Source organism: Macaca thibetana, chromosome 14 (genome assembly GCF_024542745.1).
Source record: "Macaca thibetana thibetana isolate TM-01 chromosome 14, ASM2454274v1, whole genome shotgun sequence".
NCBI lineage: Eukaryota > Metazoa > Chordata > Mammalia > Primates > Cercopithecidae > Macaca > Macaca thibetana.
In genome coordinates, this window is record NC_065591.1 from 117,969,942 (window position 1) to 117,994,131 (window position 24,190).

At 49.7% G+C, this 24,190-nt stretch overlaps 1 protein-coding gene across 2 annotated transcripts in view; it reads right to left on the reverse strand.

Moving 5' to 3' along the window:
• The window catches only part of KIRREL3 (kirre like nephrin family adhesion molecule 3), a 578,853-nt gene that overhangs the window by 83,883 nt on the left and 470,780 nt on the right, over positions 1-24,190 (reverse strand). For both annotated transcript variants that reach the window (XM_050755683.1, XM_050755682.1), the window contains exons 3-4: positions 21,919-22,068; positions 16,736-16,885 (exon numbers count right to left, since the gene is read on the reverse strand). In XM_050755683.1, coding sequence (XP_050611640.1) covers positions 16,736-16,885; positions 21,919-22,068 — 300 coding nt within the window. The remainder of the gene's footprint in view (positions 1-16,735; positions 16,886-21,918; positions 22,069-24,190) is intronic.

Genomic DNA, 24,190 nt, shown 5'->3' on the forward strand with positions numbered 1-24,190 from the left:
TCAAGGTTGGCTTAACATCTGAAAATCAATCAGTGTAAGACACTATATTAATAGAATAATAAAACTACATTATCATCTCAGTAGATGTAGAAAAAACATTTCACAAAACCCAACACCATTTGTAGTAAAAACTCTCAACAAAGTAGTAACAGACAAAAACTTCCTCAACCTGATATAGGTCACCAGTGAAACATTTTCTGCTAACATTATACTTTATAGTGAAAGACTGGATGCTTTCCCCTAAGATTGGAAACAAACCCAGAATGTCTGCTCTCACCATTTCTATTCAGCATTTTACTGTAAGTTCTAGCCAGTGCAATAAGACAAAAATGTATTAGGTTGAAAAAGACTAAAACTGTCTTTCTTCACAGACAAAATGCTCCTGTATGCAGAAAATCTTAAATTTACAAACAGCTATTAGGTTTAAAAAATGAGTTTATCAGCCAGGTGCGGTGGCTCACGCTTGTAATCACAGCACTTTGGGAGGCCAAGGTGGGCAGATCACTTGAGGCCAGAAGTTTGAGACCAGCCTGGCCAACATGGTGAAACCCTATCTCTACTAAAAATACAAAAAATTAGCCAGGCATCGTGGTGGATGCCTGTAATCCCAGCTACTCAGGAGGCTGAGACAGAAGAATCACTTGAACCCAGGAGGCAGAGATTGCAGTGAGCTGAGATTGCGCCATTGCACTTCAGCCTGGGCAACAAGAGTGAAACTCTATCTCTTAAAAAACAAAAAACAAAAAACAAAACAAACAAAAGAAAAACCAAAAAAGAGTTTAGCAAGATCTGAGAGTCATACACAAAAATTAATTGTGTGTGTATATAGATATACCATATATATAAAATCTTAGCAGTGAACAATCTGAAAATGAAGTTAAGAAAATTTCATTCACAGTAGCATCAAACAGAATAAAATACTTAGGGATAAATTTATCAAAGGAAGTACAAGATATACACTGAAAACTAGAAAACACTGTTGAGAAAAATTAAAGACCTAAAAAAATAAAGAGGCATTCCATATTCATGAATGGGAATACTCAATATTGTTAAGGTGGCAATTAATCCTAAACTTATCTGTAGCTTTCATGCAATTCCTATAAAAATTCCAGCAACCATTTTTCTTTTTTGCAGATGTTGACAGACTAATCCTAAAATTCCTATAAAAATGCAAAGGACCTAAAATAGCTGGAACCATTTTGAAATTCACTGTGGGAAAGGACAGTCTTTTTAAACAAATGATGTTGGAACAATTGGATATCTGTATGCAAAAATGAATTTAGGGTCTTCACAAATCACTAAAACTTAAAATGAATCAAGATTAAATATAAGAACTAAACTTGTAAAACTTACAGGAGAAAATACAGTAGTAAATTTTTGTGACCTTTGATTAGGCAGAGTTCTTAAGAGACAATATCAAAAACACAATCTATAAGGAAAAAATTATCAAATTGAACTTGATTAAATTAAAAGTTTTTGTGCTTCATAAGACACCATTAAGTAAAGGAAAAGGCAAGCTACAAACTGAGAAAATATTTGCAAGTCATATATCTGGTCAAGGACTTATATCCAAGCTATAAAGAACTCCTATAACGTAGTAAGACATATGATTCAATTTAAAAATGGGCAATATATTTGAATAGACGTTTCACCAAAGAAGGTATACAAATGGATAATTATCACATCAAAAGATGCTCAATATCATTATTCATTAGGGGAATGCAAATTAAAACCATAATGGAACACCGCTTCAAACCTGTAACAGTGTTGGCAAGGACGTAGAGAAACTGGAATGCTCATTTATTGCTGGTGGGAATGGATACAGCCACTTCGGAAAACAGCATGGCAGTTTCTTAATAAGCTGAGCATAAACTTTCCATATTATGTAGCCATTCCACTACTAGGAATCTACTCATGAAAAGTGAAAACATACACCCACACACAGACTTGTTTGAGAATGTTCATAGCAACATTTTTGTTTTTTTTTTGTTTTTGGTATTTTTAGTAGAGATGGGATTTTGCCATGTTGGCCAAACTGGTCGTGAACTCCTGGCCTCAAGTGATCCACCCGTCTTGGCCTCCCAAAGTGCTGGGATTACAGGTGTAAGCCACCAAACCTGGCCAGCAACATTCTTTATAATAGCCCCAAACTGGAAACAATCTGACTGTCTGCCAACTAAGTGAACAGATAAACAGAATGTGGTATATCCATATAATGGAATACTATTCAGCAATAAAAAGAAGTGAACTACAGATACATGCTGCAACACAGAAAAATCTCAAACACATTATTCCAAGAGAAAGGGGCTAGACACACAAGGCCACATACGATATGATTCTACTCATACCATATATCCAGAAAAGGCAAATCTAAGAGAGAGGCACTGCACTGGTTGCCTGAGACTGGGTGGAAGTGAGGATTGACCAGGGATCATTTTAGGGTGATGGAAGTGTTCTAATACTGGATTGTGGGGGTGTTTGCACAACTCTATAAATTTATTAAAAATAATTGAGTTGTGTACTTAAAATGGATGAATTTAATGATATGTAGCATTTACCCAAATAAAGCTGTTAAAAAATAAGGGGAAAGAAAAAGATCACTTCCCCATGAAGTCTATTCCAACCTCTCAACACCCCCTTTCCCTAGGAAACCCAACCCCTCATACTGTGCTCTACTTTTTTGAATAGCATTGATCACCTTCTAATACATTATAAAGTTTTCTTTTTATGTTTTTTGTCTAACTCCCTCTGCTACAATATGTTTCACAGAGGTAGGAGTTTTAAGTCTGTTTTCATTGCTAACCCATATTCCCGGAGTCTAGAACAGTACCTGGCATGTGGAAGGTACATACATAGATGCTGAAAAATGAAATGAATGAAAATTCTTGACTAAAGGGCTCCTTCATCTCTAAAATTATCTAATCAAAGGTTTTTGAGGGTCTTTCTGGCATCTTGTGTTTCTTAGCAGAACTATTGCCCAGACCAAGTTGGCATTTTGGGCTGAACCTGGACATGAGACGGGGAAGTCCCAGGGGACCCTGGCTAGGGCTCGGCATTGTCTGGAAGAGTTAGAGGACCCGCTCTCCCTTGCCCATGCCGCGTGCAGCCTCTAGCTATTTCCTTTCTTTGTTGACCTCAGTTGACCCATCTTTAAAATGAGTTCTCTCCAGCAGCCTAGTGACTTCGTGTGTGTCTGTCTGTGTGCGACAGAGGGGAAGGGGGCAGTGGGATTGGGGTTAGGGCAGAGACAGTCCTTCCTAGGGGGTGGCTGTGTGGCCATCAGCCTTCTCCTCCCTTTCTTGCCTGCACCACTGAAGCTGCTGGGTGATCTCTCAGCTGCTAACATTGTTTCTGACATATTTTCACATGAAAACCTCTTCCTTTATATAAACATTTATAAACACCTGGATCGACTTGTGAAAGTGCGACACTTTTTTTGGAAACCGGTTTTTATGGGTCGTGGGACTCAGCTATTTATTTTTGTGAGATGGAGGCTTCCGGGTGCCTGCGAACCTCCCCCTTGCAAAAACCTCCTTCACACGGACAGAACAATTTAGAGGCTCAGAGTGATGGAGAAAGATGCGGCTGGTGGCCGCCCAGAGGGTGATACTGAATGGAATGGCAAATAAATGCTGTGGGTTTCGGGGCTCCCCAGGTTCATCTGAGGAGGAGGGGCTGCCAGGAAGGGTTTTTGGAAGCCTTGGCTTTGCTCTTAGAGCTGACTCCCCAATTCCGTGAGCCCTAGTTCGGTGGCAGGGTTCAAGCAGGGCTCCTGGAGTTCCCAGGGGCTAGAAAGAAGCGTGTATCATAGTCCATGATTTTAGGGGGCGTCAGGCAGCAGAGAGAGTGGAGTTTGGGAAAGAGGAGGGGCATAACTGAGCATAAAGGGCAAGGGTTTCAGAGCCAGAAGCGCCTGCATTCAGATTCTGGTTCTTTACCTTTCTTGCGTGTGACCTTGGGCAAGTTAATGAGCCTCTGTGTCTCAGCTTCCCCGTCCTTAAAAGGGGACATGGGACCTGCCTGGCAGAGTTGGTCAGAGGGCAGATGAAGGCATGAGAGTGGGTTCCCCAGCACAGTGCCTGCCATAGAGTGGCAGCTCACCAGCGTCACCCTCGCCCTTCTCTCTTCTCTGCACTCAAGCAACTCACCTACTGCCCTTTCTGTGCATAGAAGGTGTGGCTGAACTTAGATCTTCTCATCCCTGCCTAGCGGGGCACATGCAGGGTGCAGCTCCTGGAGTTTGGGACCATCAGGATCTCTGAATGGGGGCTTTGGAGCTGTGTCCAGTCCCTGTCTTTCCTAGTACCTATCAGAACTTCTGGTGAGTGAAAACCAGTCTCCCAGGCATGGGCATCTCATCTCTGATGAAGCCCCCAGCTTTTTGCTCTGATATCCTGCCACTGTTTCTCATCGTTCCATGGGATATACCTTCTGCTCCTGCTGGGGGCCCTCACTCACAAGCCCTGTTCTGCCTGGACTGATTTTCACCTTGCTGTTTCACCCAGGTGAACTCTCAGGCCTGGAATGCCCTCACCCCTCCTTCGTACTAAATCACGTCTCTGCCACCCTCCTAGGTTGGCTTCAGGTGGAGTTCCTCCAGGAAGGTAGCTGTGTTGAACACCTACTGCCTGACCTTTTCACGTTCTGTCCAAACTCTGAGACATTATTGTAGCTGGTATGTAGGTCATGAGGGTGACATTAGAAAGAATGTATCGGGTTCTCCAGCCTCTTTTTTTCTTTTTTCCCCCAGCCATTCTGTGTGTGTTCGTAAATGTGACATTCCCATGATGGACCCAGATTTTGCCGGCAGTTTGCAGAATGGTAAAGTTTTGAATCAAAGTCAACAGCTTCCAACTATCTGTCACTTTCCCGCCTTGTGGCATCCTGCCACCACAGAGGCACCAACATATCTCAGCACTCAAGCTGGGCCTGGTGTGGTAGCTCACACCTGTAATCCCAGCACTTTGGGAGGCCAAGGTGGGGGAATCATCTGAGGTCAGGAGTTCAAGACCAGCCTGTCCAGCACGGTGAAAACTTGTGTCTACTAAAAATACAAAATATTAGCTGGGCGTGGTAGTGCACACCTGTAATCCCAGGAGCTTCGCAGGAGAATCACTTGAACCCGGGAGGCAGAGGTTGCAGTGAGCCGAGATTACACCACTGTACTCCAGCCTGGACTGGATGACAGAGTAAGACTCCGTCTCAAAAAAAAAAAAAAAAAAAAAAAAAAAGAAAGAAAAAAGAAAACACACCACTCAAATTGAGAACTTTGGATCTGGGCTAATATTTCACCTGGGGCTGAAATTGTCTTTGCAGAGCCTGCAATAAACTGTGCTCTGGGGACAGCTGGATAGGAAGGGAACATCTTTAAATGGTTCTGGCTCTCTTCTCTCTGAATCTTCCCCCTTCTCTTGGGCCAGCCCGTGACCTCACTCAGCTCCAGAACTGGCAGACTTGCTGCCATCATCTCGTCTCTGGAGATGAATCCACTTCCTACCTATAGAAACAAGCATGCAAGAAAACTCAACGTCTGCTTGACAACTCCCAGAGACAGGAAGCTTACTACTTAACTGAACTCTGTTCGTTTTAATTGTTGAGATAAGAAACGTCCTCCCTGGTGTTTTTCCTTTTCCTTCCTTCCTTCCTTCCTTCCTTCCTTCCTTCCTTCCTTCCTTCCTTCCTTTTTGAGATAGGGGTCTCACCTTGACCAGACACTGCCTTCCTTTGCCTCCTTCAGGCAATCCACCCGCCTTCCTTCAAAGTGCTGGGCCTTCCTTCCTTGCCCTGCCTTGGCCTTCCTTCTTCTGGAGCCTTCCTTCCTGCCTTCCTATTCCCCTGCCTTCCTTTTCCTGCCTCCTCATTTTAAAAAATTGTTCCAGTATCTCTCCTTGTCTTCCTTTTTTCCTTTTTTTTTTCCTTTTTTTTTTTTTTTTTTGAGATAGGGGTCTGTCACCCTGCTTGAGCCAGTGGCCGGACTCTGCACCCTTTGCCTCTTGGGTTCAGGCAATCCACCCGCTTCAGCCTCTCAAAGTGCTGGGATTACAGGTGTGAGCCACTGTGCCCAGGTAACTTGGCTCTGTTTCCATCTTCTGGAGCCCCAGAGTAAATCTAATGTGCTGCTTTAGATATTTGGGAGGGACCCTATTCCCCTACATCTTCTCTTTAGTGAGCTGAACCTCCTCATTTTAAAAAATTGTGTACACAGTATCTCTCTTGTGTCTTTTATAGGTGCTGCGTCCCTGTTAGACTTCAGGGACTTTGCACTGGCCATGGTGCTGACTGATCACAGGCTGCCTGGACCAAGGATTGGGTCTGGTGCTGCTGGAGATACTGACTGCTTAACTCTTTCTCTGCTGTTGCTCCTCTTCATCTACTCGCACTCCCATGGCCTGAGTTAAATCATGACAGTTCTCTTGGTGCCTCCTGGGCTAGTGCACATAAGGAAGTAAACGGCTGAAGTAGGGAGGAGAGGAACACACAAGGGCCAATGCTGGGTTCCCTGGAGATCTGCAGTGCTGTGTATGTTTGTGTGTGTGTGTGTGTGTGTGTGTGTGTGTGTGTGTTTGTGTTGGAGCAGAACAGAGAGTTGTTGGTTGTGCCTCCATCTCTAGAGTCTGCAGGGATGTCACCAGGTATGCCACGATGAGAAGAGTGGTTTCAAGAGCTATACAGGCCAGGCGCAGTGGCTCACGTCTGTAGTCCCAGCTATTCGGGAGGCTGAGGCAGGAGAATTGCTTGAACCCGGGAGGTGGAGGTTGCAGTGAGCTGAAATCGTGCCCCTGTTCTCCATGCTGGGCGACAGAGGGAGACTCTGTCTCAAAAACAAAACAAAACAAAACAAAACAAACAAACAAACAAAAAAAACTACACGAAGAGTGGACTCCCCAGGCTGCCTGGAGAGGCAGTGGGTCATGGGTCCCCAAACACCTCTCTCCACTGGACCTACAACACAGGTCCCATCACAGCAGCAAGATAACAAAGCTGTGGCCATTCCCACTCTGAAGGCAGCAACGCATCTTTCCTCTGCAGAACACTGACCACAGCTGTCAGTCCTGGCTCCCGGTTCACGGGCATCTCTCCTCTGCTTCTGTGGTGTCCTATCCTGCCCCGAAACAGTGGAAGCGCCCTTAGGCTCTGGCCCCTGCCCATCTTCCGGGACCTCTCTTTCTCCCAGGCTTGGCCTCTGCGAGTCTACTTTGGGTTGTGTGACTTCGTCTCTAAACTCCCTCTGAGGATGACACCCCTCCCTCACCCCGCTGGCTGCTGGGGGAAGGTTTCCATTTAGTGGCATTTTCCTTTCTCATTTCATGCTGTAATGGAGATTCGTTGCCAGTTTTAAATCCATAATTTGCCGTGAAACCCTTGTTTTGGGCCCGGGCTGAGGTCGGAGCGGAGAAGTGGGTTATTTTTAGCCCTCAGGGGCTCCCTTTGCAGCTGCAGCTCCCCTGGGCTTCCCTCAGGGCAGGCCTCAGACAGCGTCCTGGGTCTGACACTCAGGATACCCAGGGAGCTGGAGCCGGGATGGGGGTGAACACTCACGTGGGACTGGCTGGCCTGCCCCTCCCTCAGTTGGCTCTGGCTCTCTTCCTCCTCTGTTTCATGAGATGAGGGGGAATCAGTAGAGAAACAGGGCCTCACGCCGGTGAGTCTGTTCTTCCATTACCCCCCTCTTTCCTGGGCCTGACAACGAGCGAGAGTCAGTACTTCAGTCCTCCAAGAATGTGTCCATTTCCTAACAGTGACTGATTCCCCTGGCCGAATGTTCTTGTGTCTTTCTATGCGGACAACACTGATGATTTGGCTCTGAGGCGTGTGTGTAAGTGTCCACGTGCGCCAGTGCATTTGTCCTTGAGGTGAAGCTGTCCATGTGTATATCCATATGATTGACGCATACACAGGGAATCCTGTCAATGGCCAGTGGCCAGTGGGCCTTCCTGACTGAGGATCCCGGTAGGGCGCCAGGACATAGGTGGGCTCTTGTCTGTGCTTTTGCAGGCTTGTGGGGACGTTGAAAGAGATCCCCAGGCCGGAGGAGCAGCCGTATGTGGGGTAAGTGGGTAAGGGCCTCCTCCAGGCAGCTGCCCCCTGCATGTTACAGGAAGGTGGCTTAGATGTCACTTGCAGCCCTGGAGCTGATGGTTCCATGTCGAATGGCAGACACCCAAGGATCGAGGTCCTGACGTTTGCAATTCTCCACAGTCTGAGCTCACTCTTTGCTGAGCTGTTGAGCCTGCTCAGCATCTCCCAGGGTCACGCTTGGTTCCAGCAGTGGAAGGGTATATTATCCTTGCTCTCAGGAGGAAGGGAAGAGGCACTCAGGGAACGATGCCCCTCATGCCCCACCCCCAAACCGCAAGCAAATGAGAGAGAATCACGGTCAACCTGCGAAGTGGGTTTATACTTCATCTCTCCTGCTACTGGCTCCACCAGGGAGAGGGCGGGCCCTGAGAGATTAAGCATCATCAGCCCATGTCTCACAGCTGGACGGTGGCAGGACCGGGGCAGGGGGGAATGTGTCCCAGCTCCCCAGCGATGGCCCTTTGTCCTGCTTGGTTCTGGAGAATTTCCAATGCCCTGGGGATGGTGGTGACACACTCCAGGACTGCCCTGGGCTGTCCTGAAGAGCCTGTCTCTTGGTGATGGGGGTGCAGACACTGGGGCCAGGCAACAGCAGGAGGCTGAGCCCCTTCCATGAGCAGTAGACCCCGAGTGGGCTCCTAAGAACCTCCCTGCCTTCCCTTGTCCTGGTGTTGGGAGAAAAAGATCCTGGGGCGTGTGAGGAGCTGGCCCTGGGGATGGTCATTTGGGATACCACCCCCAGATTTCAGTGGCGAGTGAGCACTTGGATAGGCAGTGTCGAGCTTCTGGGCTCCTCCAGAAATCACCCATGGTGGCACCGGCTGGGATGGGTGGGGCTGCGTGTTCCTTGCATCAAGTCTTCTTCTTGGAGAGGCCCCTGCCTGCCCCTCTCCACACTCAGGCAGGGAAGGGAAAAGATGCGCTGAGTTTACCTCCATCCCTGAGGGATCCTTGCTTCCTCCAGGCCTTGGAAGTCATTTAATGTTTGAGTCTCCTGCCCCCACCTCATTTCCCAACATGAGGGATGGCCCCAGGCTGGGGAGAGTTTTGACATCCAGCCAGGCTGTGATGAGGATCGGAGAAGGGGTGGGTAAAGAGACAGAGGCCATGCTTGCCCATGGCAACATGCATATTATGGGGACAGGCAGACTGGGGGGGGGGGTGACCTTGGAGTGCAGCAGGAGGGCAGGGCTGGGGCAACCTGCACATCTCAACTCAACAGCTGCAAGACCTCCAGGGAGACCTTCTATCTCATCTGGCCCCCAACAGCAACTACTCAGCATGGCATTATGGCATTGAACCCACAGGGTGGACCTCAGGGAGCTATAATGTAACTTAGAGGTGAGAGACTATATGTCAGCCTCAGATACCCTTGATGGCCCCCAGCTCTGCTCACTTTGTCACCCGCCCAGCAGGTGAGCTCCGAGTTAGATGGGAGGCTAAGGGGTGTCAGTGGCCAAAGGGAGGAGGAGAGGAATCTGCTTCTGGCCGAGGGGATATGGGGGCGTGGTCTGGGCTGCCAGGAAGGGAGCTGGGAGTGAGTTGGTGGCAGGGGTGGGGTGTGTGGGGAGAGCGAGAGGTCCAATAGCTCTGACACAGCTCCCGTGTGGAACCTCAGGAGATAAGGATGTTTTCTGCTCCTGTCTTCCGTCTCCGGCTTGTTTGTTACCCCTATTTGGGGATTATTGCAGGGTAATGAATGTGGCAGGAAACAGCCACACAGCACAAATGAGATACGGCACCTAAGACCAGGCCAGGGCCCAGGCAAAACACGCTTAATAAGCAGATAAGGAAATCAATTCTGCCTTTCTTCCCAGGTGTGCTGCCTGCCGGGAGGGGCCTGCAGGAATCGCATCTTCCTGCCTTGCTTGATGCATGGAAAAGCTTCTCTAGGATACAGGGTCTGATCCCCCGGGATGCAGGGTTGCTTGTTGGTGTCTCATAACATTGTGCAATAATAGCAATAACGAAAACAGTTATAATACTAGCAGCCAATGCTCCTATGCCTTGCTGCATAACAGGTGCTATTCTGAGATGTGCTTTACATATATTATTTCATTAAATCCTCTCTATAACCCTGTGAAGGCAGTTATGATTATTTCCTTCATTTTACACAGAAAGAAATAGGCACAGAGTGGTTAAATAACTTGCTCAAGGTCACACCACTGGCAAAGTGATACAGCTAGGCTTCAAGTGCAGACAACCTGGCTTCCAGAGGCTGGGTGCTTAGCCACAAAGCCACATTGCCTCTCCAACACAACACAATTGTCATCCATGTTTGGGGTTTACTATCTGCCAGACTGTGTTCTCTGTGGTGAGGTTCAGTGTAAACTCCCCCTAAATTTCCCCTAAGCCTTGTTTCAATTGCCATGAGGAACATTTACTGAACACCCAGTACATGATTCTAGGCTGTGCTAGGCGTGAAGGATGAAAGATGCTCCCAAGAGACCCAGTGGGAGAAACAGACATGAAAACAGTTACTATCAGCATAGCACGTTGAGAACTGTGATCAAGGTGCATAAGGAGGCTGGGTGTCATGGCTCACGCCTGTAATCTCAGCACTTTAGGAGGCCGAGGTGGGTGGATCCCTTGAGCCCAGGAGTTCAAGACCGGCCTGAGCAAAATGGCGAAACCCTGTTCCTACAAAAACAAAACGAAACAAACAAAAATTAGCTGGGTGAGGTGGTGCCTGCCTGTGGTCTCAGCTACTCAGGAGGCTGAGGTGGGAGGATCGCTTGAGCCAGGGAGGTTGAGGCTGCAGTGAGCTGTAATAGTGCCACCGCACTTTGGTCTGGATGACAGAGCAAGACCCTGTCTCAACAAAAAAGATGCCTAAGGAAGTGAAAAGGACCACAAGGGGACACGCAGGCCATGTGGGCTCCAGAGAAGCTCCAGAGAAGGCTTCCTGGAGGAGGAGATGTCTAAGGTGAATCTTGACAGCTGAACACAAGTTAGCCAAGGGAAGAAAGGTAGGAAGGGCACTCCAGGAAGAAACACAGTGTGAATGAGGGCCCAGAGGCTTGGTGAGTGGAGGGAGATGCCAGGTGCTTGTTAGTGCGGGAGCAGGTTGGTGGTGGGTCTGAGGCTGGGGACACAGCTGGGGGCTGGCCTCGGGGGGCCTTGTTCGGCCTGGCAGGGAACTTGGGTTTTGTTCTGTGGGGGCACTTTCTCGCCCCTGAAGAACCCCTCAGACTGTCTCCTACTGATTTGCCTTTTTATGTCAGGGTGACTATGGATGGGTTTCTTGCAACCAGTTTCTGGAAGAATGGTTTAGAAGCCAGCACCCTCGGGGTCTGTTTCAGCTCTGCCTTCCCTTGCTGGCAGACTCTGAGTTATTTACCACTGTTCTCTGGACCCATCTCCCCAGAAGATTCATGGATGGGAGACTGGGGGAGGCTGCCAGTGCGGTGGGCTGAGGAAGCCCTGCAGCTCCGCTGGTAGAGCTGTGGCCAAGGGAGCTTGCGGTTTTGAAAAACAAACTAGCTAAGGACACATCCCAGATTGGACCTTATCTGTTTTCCTCTCCCAGTTTTGGGGCTTGACATCATTTAAAAAGATGCCCTCTTTATTTGAATTGACTTAGTCTCCCTCTTAAATAATTCATGTTGATTTAGGAAGCTTTATTTCTAACGGGAGCCACAAGACAGCAGAGTTAATATTAGAACGCGCCAGGAAGAAGAGGGAAATGGGGAGGGAGACTGGGAAAAATGGCTCTTTTAATAATTAATCTGATGCCAGCACCCCCTCCTCCCACTTCTGATCCCCCCATCGTGCTCCACTTTTTCCTTTCCATAGCATTTATTACCACCTCGCATCCGGCACAGCAATGCAATTTACGGTTTAATCTGTGCATCACTTATCGACCGCCTGCTCTCTGCCAGAATGCAAGCTCCACCAAGGCAAGGATGGTTTTCTCTTTCGTTTCCTGATGAATCCCACGTGTCTAGACTAGTGCTTGGCATATAACAGGTACTCAGTAAACATTTGTTGATCGAATCCTTGGTACCCATTTGCTGCCTGCCTGGGATGTCCCAACACCTTGCTTCCCAAGTGTAATGCCACCCTTACAACTCTGGCCCTGGGACAATTTCCATATTTTTCAACCCTGGGATTCCTGCAGGTAGAAAAAGGAGCCGTCTGTGTGTATAAGTGTGTGTGCACAACTTTAAAATACAGGCGTGGTGGCTCACGCCTATAATCCCAGAACTTTGGGAGGCCAAGACGGGTGGATCACTTGAGGTCAGGTGTTCAAGACCAGCCTGGGCAACGTGGCTAAAAATGCAAAAATTAGCCAGGTGTGGTGACACATGCCTGTAATCCCAGCTACTCGGGAGGCTGGAGCAGGAGAACCCAGGAGGCGGAGGTTGCGGTGAGCTGAGAATGTGCCACTGCACTCCAGCCTGGGTGAGAGAGCCAGATTCCATCTCAAAAGACAAAAAAACAAACAAAAAAAGTGTATGACACTTCACTGTTAGTGATTGAGAGAGAGAGAGACAGAGTGTTTAATGCTTACAGCAATTCTATGACTTTGGTATTTTTAACCCTCTATCTTACAGATGAAGAACCAGAAACTTCATTCATTCATTCATTCATTCAAAAAATTCTGCTCTGTGGTAAGGGCTGGTTATAGAGGCTTGAGCCAAAGAGGCCCAGTTCCAGCCTTAAGGACCTTGCCCAAGGTCACACAGTCAGTGAGCAGCAAGAGCATATCCTACTTCCTGGCCCAGGGCTCTTCCTACCCCATCACAGCTCTCTCTGCGCAGGTGCACCGGGGTCCTCTGATGCCCAACCAAGCTGAGTCTTTGGAGAGGGCTAGGTCTATGTGGAAGCTGGCTACAGAGGGGCAGTGGGGTGGGGTGGGGGGTGTCCTTTGCAGGGAGGACTAGGGTTGAGGTCCTCAGCCAGGGCCAGGACCCCAGGGCTGAACAGGACTTGGAGAGGTCCCATCTCCCAGCCTTGAAGTGGGATGCTGTTTAAACCACTGTAATCAGTTTCCTTCTATGCCTTAGTTACCGCGCCAGTCTCAGTTCCAGGGAGGGCTGGCCCAGTTTCCTGAAATAGTTGGTACAGCCTGTTGGACCCCTTACAGTGGAAGTCATGGCCTTTTGGGAGCGAGATAGCTCTCAGTGATCATCTTATTTACCACCACCTCTCATTCTACAGATGAGGAAACTGAGACCCAGGTTGAGAAACAAGGGCCACCATCACACAGCTGGATACTGGTAGAACCAAGACCACTGCCTCTAAGTCTAATGCTGTTTCCGTGGCGCCGTGATTCTCCAGATGTTCTGCAGGTGGAAAGACGCCTGTCTTGACCCGAGCTGAGTCAAGGCAGAGTCCTTGGCAGCTGGCTGGGCCGCAGAGGTCATGCAGCCTGACCGTTGATTGACTTGACCTAAAATCCCCAGTCTTTGCCTCTCTCAGCTTTGCAAACTCAACGCCTTCCCCCGTCTTTCTCTTCTCATTTCCTAGCCCCCTCCCTCTGCCTCCCGAGGTAGCAAATGCTCAGATCCGAAGTTGCTCCTTGCCTGATTGCATCTGAGAGCTGGAAACACAACGCTAATTAATGTGTCTGTGACTCTAGGCTTGGCTGCCAGGCCAAGTCCCCTGCCCTCCCTAGGGCCCGGCGGCTCTGCGAGCTGGCCTCTGGCTTCATCTGAGCACGCGGCCGGCAGATGCATATTTTAACAATGCACATCTGTTGGCTATATAATCTCTCGTATTTGCCCTCCTCACTTGGTACTTTGATGGAAGACCCCCGGGGGCCTCCCTCTGTTCTAGCCAAAGTGTTTGCTTTGCAATTTTGCCGGAATACCATCTGATTCTGCTCTCGCATCTTCCGCAGGTTCTAATCAGGCTCTTACTTTATTTAATTAAAAATCTATCTCAGGCAAATACAGACTAAATTAGGAAGCTCTCTCATTCCTGGAACACAGGGAAAGCAGCCCCCCTTGGGGAACTGGCTGGGACATTTTCCCGGGCTGAGATGTCACAGCAAAGCAGATGGGGTCTTGGTAGGGAACGTGGCTGGACCAAGGGGCAGAAACACCTCTCCCCCATCTGTGGGAACAGCCGCTCTGTCCATCTACCTTCCCCAGACCAGGGGTCCCTTTCCGGCTGGCTGGGTCGACTGCTGCATTGGGGGCCTCCTTGCAGAGCAGTAGGTGGGGCGCTATACCCCAGGACACTCAGCAAGGCGGAGCCCTACAAGACCAGCTGGGGTGGGGACCTGGGAGTGTCCCAGGGAGTCAGGGAGGACCACAGGCAGAGTGCTGGGAAGCACTGTCTTGCCTGGGGTTTTAGTTCGTTCAGGATGAATGGTTTTTGTGGAGCTGCCTGAAAGGCTGATGGACAAGATGCTGGCTCAGGCTCCCTTTCTGGCTCTCAGGAATTTCATGGAGGGGACCCTGCTGGGGCACCATGGAAACTTCCTCTGCCCTCCTTCCGCTGATCTCCAGACTTGAATAAAACATCTCCCCCACACAAACCCAGCTCTGTGCCCAGAGGGCGGTGTCAGGCCATGCCACTGGAGAGGAAAGGGGAGCGAATGCCTTTTAGACATGACCTAAGACAAAATCGGGTCTGTTCAGATTGGATCCTGAGGCCCTGCTTTGAGAAGCCTGGCCCCTCACCAGCCAGACAGATGAGGCGCTGCTGACATCTGGGAACAGAAGGCTAGGCAAAGAGCTTGGAGCTGAAAAATCTGGAGTTGATTTTGAAGGTTAATTAAGCTGTGTCACCTCTTGTGAGTGCCTTTGCCTTTCTGAGTTTCCATTCTCTCATCTGTAAAACATTTGAAATAATCTGGACTTTTAATACGTTGGACTTTGTTACCTAACATAGAGCAGAGAGGAAAGGACGTGTAGTGATCACGTCAGGACTGGGGAAGTCGATACAGCCTTAAGGATGAGATGTGGCTCCATCTATTTTTGGTCCCTGTGAAGTCAGAGGAGTGGACAATGCTCATGTTCCTGTGGTTCCAGCATCCTCTGGCCCCTCTAGAAGGTGTATGAGTCCGTAGAGGCAGATTCTTCTGAGGAGGGAGGGGCTGAACCATCTCTGAAGATGAGGAGCCTACAACTTAGCAAATCTGTTCTGGCATTTTACAACCCTCAAAATCAGAAACTAATTCTTCCTCCTGTCCTCCCACAACCCCCATACCACATGGCAGACTCATTCTCATTTTAGTCACCACCTTGGGAGAAATGAGAACGGCGCTGCTGCCTTTAATACCCCAATTACTCCTCGGAAGGCCCGCTTCCTGGCCATGGAATCCCAACTTATTTACCCCCGCCGGAACAGGTTGATTTTCTCATTCCTTTCATCGCGGGCCAGGGGAGATTTCAAAGGTTGCAGAAGGTTTCTGAGGCTGGCCCCAAGTTCTTCCCCTGTGTCTCAAGAAGCCAAGCTCCGAGCTTGGTAAGGGGTCCTCCGGGGCCTGTCTGCTGCACTGCTTGGAATAATCTGCCCTGGTGTCTTTGGCCGTGTAGATCTGAAGATAACCTGACATGCTTTTAAATATTTCATCTCTGAGCAGCCGCGTGCTTTAGCTGCCAGGAGAGGAGGCAGCACCCCAGCTGCTGACCCTGTTGTTGAACCTTCACAACAGCTGCTAAGGGGTGGGCCTGGGCTTTCCCACTTCCCTCCTGTATGCGTGCCTGGCACAGACTCTCATGTAAGGGGGCAGCGAGGTGAAGTCCTGGAGCCCTGGCCAGGAGCCCATGGGCCAAGCCCTTTGCATCTGTGGGCCTTGGTTTCTCACCTGGGGTAACAGTCCCTGTCCCACCGAGTAGCGTCAGAAACAGTGGAGGTCAAGTGCGTGAAAGAGCCTGGAGAGCTACGGTGAACTGCTTGGCAAATGTGAGCTCTCATGACTTATGTGCAAGGCCTGGTTCCCAGCAGCCTCGATCCTCAGTAACCTTTGGCCAGAGGAGGGAGACTCCCAGGACTGACCTCTAAATCAGAACTAGGTGGTTGAAGAGGTCACCGAGCCCAATCCCCTGCCTTCAGGTAGGATGATCCAGGAACGCTGGGCTCCTGGGAACATAAGATGAAGAAAGACCAAGGGGAAAAGTAGGATTTGGAATAAGGACCTGAGATGAATTTTCCTAGGAAGGCCCGGTCAGCCAGGATTCCCAGGGAGCAGTGGGGGGTGGAGAAGTCACGGGGGTCACTGGTGTCCACATAGATACTAGAATCATGGGGAGACTCTCGCGCTGATTCTACAGAGAAGGTGGACACATAGGGCTTTGTTAGCACTGGAGTGGGGGTCAGTGCAGAAAGAAGGGACCCACGGCCTGTGCCACATTCTTCCTGGCCAGGAGCCTGGCTTAGATAACGTGTGCAAAGCATGCTTTCTGATGGAATAAATAAGCACGTAGGAGCCCTAATTAGCTGCCTAAGGCACCATCAAACACACTGGAGTTGGACTGAGTCCGCTGGCACTGGCTGTCTGGTTTCCTAGGGAAAGAGCCGTCGCCTGTCCCGTTTGGGTGGGAAGGTGGGCATGGACCTTGTAGAAGCAGCAGTGTCTGGAGCCCTGTGGGATGATCCCCAGAGGGGAGTCTCTCCATGTCTGACCAAAAAAATACCCTCTTGGAGCTGAGCCCTTGGTGCTTCACGTAGTGTCCCTGCCCCGTGTGCAGATGGTTCTTACCCAGGACCGTGAGGCGTGCGGGGCGGGAGCGGATGGCGGCCTGGATGGCCTGACACTCGTACACCGCATCGTCTTGCAGCTCGGCCCGCAGGATCTTCAGGTGGTGCTCCCCCGACAGGTGGTTCCCCACCACCAGGTACTGTGGGTAACCTGTGGAGACAACAGGCAGGTCAGGGAGCTGGGGCGGGGTGGAGGGGACTCCCATGACAAAGAGGCACAGAGTGGGGGACCCAAGCAGGGGCCATTCTATAAGGCTGGCAGAGCAGGTGATTGCTCAGGGCTCTGATCTCAGTTCAAGGAACACAAATGCAAGAGCTTTCCTAAGGCATTGGCGCACGCTCTCTCTCTCTCTCTGTGTGTGTGTATAAGGGCATTTTGTTTGTTTGTTTTTGAGACAGGGTCTTGCTGTGTCACTCAGGTTGAAGTATAGTGGCAGGATCATAGCTCTCTGCAGCCTCCACCTCCCAGACTCGAGTGATCCTCCCACCTCAGCCTCCCAAGTAACTGGGACTACAGGCATGCACCACCACGTTGGCTAATTTTTTTTTTTTTTTTAATCTTTTGTAGAGATGGGATCTCACTATGTCACCCTGGCTGGTCTTGAACTCCTGGACTTAGGCAGTTCTCCCTCCTCAACCTCCCAAAGTTCTAGGATTATAGGCATGAGCCACCAGGCCGGCCATGTAAGGGTCTTGTTGGTTTCAAGTTCAGGAAAATCAGAGGAGCCACTGTTAGAGAGGAAAGAGGGAGAAGAGATGGAAACGCTAAGTGTGGACAGACACCGCTGGGTTATTATTCTGGAAAGTGGTGGGCTCAGCACTGTGGTCTACCGAGCAGACATGCATTTTGATAAGATAGAGTGGAGAGAGAGAGAGACAGACAGAGAGACCCAGGCTGAGAATTACAGAGAGAAGACAGTCAGAGAGAGAAGGAAGGAAAAAGAGAAATATTTAGAAAAGGATCAAGAGTGACTTTGCAAAAAGTTTCGTTTCAGGACGGACAGGAAGTAGAAATCTAGGCCCACCCTCCCAGTGTCTAGGAACCTCGGGTCACTTGGAGCCACAGTGGCCCCGTCTCATCATTCCTCATGTCCCACCACAAACCCCAGGGCCTGGTGACGCACTTAAGTGCTCAGGACACTTCAGAATTGGGGGCCCCTTGTACCATGGGCAATGAATAAGAGATAAATAAAAGTTTGAGAATATAAATCATTAATCAGCGCTCCTGCTGCTGTGTAGGGTTGAAAATAAATGCCGACTGAAGTCGTGGCTGGCCACGTTGGGCAGATCCTCTTTTTCCTGGGTCTCAGGACCTAAACCTCCCTACTTTCTCCCAGTAGGATCCACTTTCCATCCATCTCCTCACCGAGCTCTGCCCTCCCCTGAGTCCCTCACTGTGTGGATTTACAACTGCACCCCAATCCCCGCCATTCTTCATCTCTGTCCTCATTCCCTTCTCTCCTCAGAGGCTGCCCTCAGCTTCCACTCCCCTCTGGCAGCCCCAGACTGCTTCTCCTTTTGAAGGACCCTCACGAGCACAGGGAGCGTTCTCAGACAGGTGCTGTGGGAGGATGAGATGGGACACATTCAGCCTTTTAAAGAGAAGATGAGGGCTTAAGCTAGTGAGAGACAGAAACAAAGACAGACAGGGAGACCTGCAAGAGCTTGCCTCAAGTATTTCAAACAGTCTCTCGTGTGGGTTACATGTGTTCCTGAGCTCCCAAGGGCGACGCTAGCACCAACAGGCAGAATTAACATGTGGTGGGGGGCGGGATACGTTAGAATATTCTCAAGTATTTGAGGTATCCAACAAGGATCTGGGCTGCCAGAGACGGTAGTGAGGTCCCCATCACTGGCTGTATTCAAGCAGAGGTTGGATGATCGCCTCTCAGGAATGTTGCAGAGGTGATTTCTACACAAGGTGAAAGATCAGGCTAGATGAGCTTGAAGGCCCCTCTCACCATCATAAGTGAAGCGTCTTCTGGAGGTGGGGCAGGTCTCCTTGGGGGTGGGCTGGACAAGGGGCCACCAGCACTCGTGCCTGGTCGGGGGAGGTAGCCGTGATGATCCTCTGCCAGCCATGCTCTGGAGTGCTTCCTGTGCAGCAGGGCCCTTCAGACTCATGTCTTCATGGCTCCCATCCTCATCATGCAATAAAATGGCCCTGTCATCCCCCGCTGTGCAGGCCTGGCCAGAAAAGCTCACAAGGCCTCGGCTGCACCCCTGAGAGCACGGCCTCTCCTCTTGCCCACACTTCCTGCCTTCTGCCGGGCTTTGGGAAGGAGCCCAGGTGAGTTAAGCTGTCTTCCTCCGAGGGCCAGGAGAGGGGCTGGAAATGGGTTCTAGCCCTATCCTCTCCCTGCTGCTGCTGCCTTCGTTGTACCTGCCTGGCCACCCCCAGCCCCTCCAGCCCAGCCTCTGGATCCCACTATCCTGTGATTAGTCTCTGGTCTCCTGCAGGCATTTTGGCTGGAGCTTCTGTTTTTGTTGTCTTGCAAGCTATCAACAGCAGGATTTTGCTCTCACGAGCTGCTGAAAACATCAGTGATGGGTTTGTTTGTATTTGCCTAATTAGGCAGCGAGCTGTGATGCTATCCCAAGGACTGGCAGCATCTTTGAAAAACAGACTCGGAAGCATGGATTCTGAGAAAGTTCTAGCTCCTTCCACAGTATCATTACTCTCTCTTGCTACTCCCAAAGGAAGCAAAATTACTTAGAGTCTGGGTTCTGCAGTCGAGTTGCCTGGGTTCCAGTGCCAGCTGGATCACTTCCTAGCTCTGCTGTCTTGGGTGAGTTACTTTAACTTCTTTGTGCCTCATAGACTACTTACTATGTGCCAGTCCCCATTTTATGGGGACAATACCAGTACCTTATAAGGTTATGGTGAAGGTTAAATAGGATAATCTATGTAAAGTGCCTGGCACATTGTAAGTGGTCTATAAATGCCAATTTAAATGAAGAGAAAGGTAAGTCATGAGGTCAGGTGGCCACACAGGTCTTCATCTTTAGAAGGGAGAGCATACAGCGTATCTGGGCCCTTTGGGTTTAACAGGTAGGTCTCATGCACTGGGATTGGTTATAGAGTTGAGTCAATTTCTTTCTCAGTTGTGACTTTGTTTACCTGTCCAACAAACGGGAAAATCCTTCTTTTCTCCCTCCGGATCACTGTAGATTTATGAGATAATGTCTGTGAAGTACTTGAGCTTCTTAGAAGAAAAATGTTCTATCAATATGAGGAAGTGCGTTTATAAATCATTTTCTTTGACTCTTTTTTCCAGCTTCGGCGACTAGAAAAACATTTAGGACTTCAGGGAGGGTGTCATTTCTGGGAGATTCAGGGGGGGCCACACGGTTACAGTGGGAGAGGACAGAGATGTAGCAGGCTGAAATCCCACAACCCTGGGCCTCAGTTTCCCTGTAAGAGAGCTTTCGCAGTGTTAAGTGCTCTACAAGTACTTGCTGAATTGAGTTGAGGGCTGTCCTGCCTGTTTCCACATCAGGCAAGCGAGCAGAGTTAATTGAGCATGTAAGTATCTGTCATGATTGCCATGATGCTGTTTTTGGGACAAGTGATAACATACAGGGCAAGTATTTTATCAGGAGTTTGAGGTTGTTGGCTCTGTACGGAGAGGCAAACCAAGTCAAGCTGGAGAGGACACAGGCCCCAGTTCGTCAGAGGCCGTTGTCCTGCAGCCCTGAGCAGGTACCAGTCCTGGATCCCAGAAAGCCATTCATGCCACTGGATGCTAGAGAGTCAGTTATCCGTGCTGGGATGACCACCCTCTGCACCATCCCTGCTGACCTGAGCCTCCTCTTGGCCACTGACCCAACAAGACCCCAGTCCCTGACGGAAGTTGGAGACCCACTGACAGCGACCTCAGACAACCTCCTTAACTAGCGGCAGTGCTCACCCCAACTCAGAGCCATCCAGTGCACCAACTATTCTAGTTTGGGAAGGTTGTATCACTCCCCGAGTTTCTCTAGGGTAAAGGCGTTCGGAGTCTCTGAAATTGACTGGTTCCCATAACAGTTAAACTTTATGGCAGCACAGTATATTTTGGAGATATTTTTGTGTATTTTATCCATGCTCAGCTGGGCTGCAGCATTCAAACCTTGTGCCTGCTATTGACCATTGCTATAATGTTTCATATACATTTTTGGCAAGATATAACTCACATTTTAAAATATTAATTTCCCAGCCATCATGTTCCTGAGTACACTTCGATTTTTATTTTCCTGCAGCCGTACACCACGCGAGACGCAAAGTTTCTTCTCAGTTGAATAATATTTTTCTCTCCTCCTCCACCCTCAGCTCTTCCCAAATCACAGGGGAATGACACCCAGGGGTCACTCCTTCTGAATTTTACTGTGTATGCCAAGCCTAACAAACAACCACTGCCTACCTGCAGGACAGAATAATGATAGCTGAAGGGTGTGTGACCAGGGGCAGGAGCCATTGTTTTTTTTCTCCAGGGAAGAGGATGGATTGGAAAAGCATCTGTATAGTCTTACTGGGTCGCTATTCACAATAGTTAACAAATGATCTGTTGTCGGCACTGGCCAGTGAGTTCACATGTCAGCCATCAACAACCACCGGAACCCTCACTGCCTGCCCCAGGGTAGCTTTGCTGAACACCAGCCTGCCCAAGCCGAACATGGTTTGAAATTTATTTTTAATACTTCCTGTCTTTTCTTCCCATCTCGTGATAGCTCCTAAGATCAACCAGGTGTCTTTGTGAATTTTCAGTTTACTTGGTTCCCTTTAATGGGTGAGAAGCCTGGAAGAACCAGGTTGTGACTTGTATTTTCTTAATAATCATGCCTTAATAAATGCGGGGGTGCATCTTGGGCCAAGACACAGGAACACTTGATTTCTGGAAACTGGACTTTACATGAATTATGTTTGACTTTGGAGTAGATGCTCGAGGGCATTGTCGAGTTAGGTTAGGACCCACCGCTAGACTGAGGGTTTGCTCATGGTTCATTATGCACATCCGAGGCCCTCAGAGTCTAGGGATGCTGGGTGCAGTGCTTGTCTAACCTCATCCTGCCTGAGGAGTTGCAGTGAAAGCTGGAGATTTGATACCCAGATGCCTGTGAAGATGGGTGCTCCCTAGGAAGGCGGATGGGTTAGTAAGGGAGTGACAGCCCCAGGCCTGCCCCAGGAGGTCTGGAGGTACTCACTTGAGAGGTCCCTGCCCACACCCAGAGCCAAGCCATCCTTGATCCACAGAACAAAGCCATCGTATTCAGGGATGGCGCACAGTAGCGTCACTGGCTGTCCCGACACCACCACTTGGTCCTGGGGCTGCTGGCTGAAGGAATAGACTTGACCTGGGAAGGAGACAAACACAACGGTCAGTTACCTGCTGGCTGCAGGGGTGAGAAGGCTCCCCTCCAGCTATGGAAGCAGAGCAGCAGAGCAGGGCTGGCCCAGGAGACTGAGCCTCCTGGATCACCTGGCTTTTCTGCTGGGGGTCTGGTAGAACTTCCTAACTGGTCTCAGCCCCAGCTCTATGCCCTCCTGTGAGGAGCTGGCTTCCAGCTCCGGCCCCTCTGCCCATGAGTCCCTAACACATGGACTGGTCTAGCCACACCCCAGCTCCCTATGGGCCATCTCCTTCCACCGTTGGGATGTGCCACTTCCCATGCATTGGTGAGCTCCTACTTAATGCCATGTGCTGGGCACACAGTTCCACAGGGCAGAAACAGGAGAGAGAGAGAGAGAGAGACCTCTAGCTAGAAGCATTCTGTGGTGGCTGTGTGTTAAGAAGGTGGGCGATGGAGGGTGGTGTGGCTTTGGTTAAACCTGAGAATTCAGGAAATCATTTTGTTGTTTCATTGGCTCCTGGGGTGGGCTGAGGGCCAAGTTCAGAGGGGTGGGTGGTGGTGCAGTGTGGCAGGAGGCGTGCTGAGGAGGTGTGCTGTCCCACCATGTCCTCCCTGTCCATTTCTTTTCCGCAGCAGACCTTACTCCAGCCTCACAATCACTTGGGAAAAAATCATTAGGAACACCATGCCACATCAAAATGAGATGGCCAGAACCATCGAAGAGAGTCAGTTGACAGTATTTTATTAAACAAACCCACCCACAATGCTTTTAAGATGCCATGCTCTATTTTGAGGCTTTAAAATATTAGTTCATTAATATTTTCATCCTCATAACAACCGAAAAACAGTAAGCACCATTTTTATCCCCATTTTCCAGATGGGGGAATGAGGCACAGGGAGGTGAAAAATAGTAACGGGAGTTGTGCTTGTGAATTGCTCACCAAATACAGCACATGCCCTGACTCTAGTTATCACTGTGGCAACACTCGTATGGGGCATTGTCAACCCCATTTTACAGGGCTTTAGGAAACGGAGGCTCAGGGTTAACTGAATTGCCCAGGGAACTGTCTAGTGGGAGTGGGGGTGGGGGGTGCTGTGAATCCAAGTCTTTCTGGCTCCAAAGACCATGCTGTCTTCTACTGAGCTACATACACTATGTGCAGATCCTCATGCCTGGCCTTGGAGGGAGTTGCTGATGAGGAGGTGTGATGTGATCTGTGTCTCCTGGGAGTCCACAGTTGAATGGACATATGGGACGCTGACATTCACTGAGCATCTGGCCCACAATACGACCAGTGCTTCACATAACCCCTTCTCCTGTGATCCACTTAATTATACTTCAGAGCAGAAATAGCCCCATTTTACAACAAAGAAACCAGGATCAGAGAGGCACAGTAACCTGCCCAAGGTCACACAGCTAATGAGTGGTAGAGCGGGGGTTTCAGCAGGGGCCCATCTGCATTCCAAGCCCTCCCTCTTTCCTTTATCCTACCTCCTGCTCTTCAGACCCAGACCTGATTGAGGCAAAATGGAACCTGGCGCGCCAGCTGCTGATGCTGTGGCCTCTCCTCCCCGACCTGGGAGAGTCAGGGGCAGCCACAGAGGTCCTGGACACTGGCTACTGCCCATCTTGGGGACAAAAAGCCCCAGGCTTGGGCCACACCTAGGACTGAGCTCTCAGCAACAGATGACCCCAAGAGGGGGACACTTGGTGTGTATCAACCCAGGGGAGCCTGGATGGCAGCAGAGCTTGGGGTGGAGGCTCCCCAGAAGGAGGGGTGAGTTTCACGGTGGAGAGCTGGGGGCAGGCAGGAAGGTGGCCGAGTTCACAACCTGATGAGAGCTTGGCAGGGTCTCTGAGGAGTCTCATTAAAAATCCAATTGGCCTTGAATTGTGGGAGTAACACTTTTTGTTCTGATTTGAGCTTTACAAATTAGATTTCATAGGACATTTTAATCAGCTATGTATGGTAGGGTTTTTTTTTTTCCTCTCTGTCTCTTCAAGCTCTCTGTTGTAATTAGACTGTTTCTGGCACCAAAACAGGGTAGAAAAGGAGGGAAGAGATGAGAGAGGAGAAGAGGAGAGGAGGGAGGAACTGGAGAGAAAGCAGAGGAGTGAAGTGAG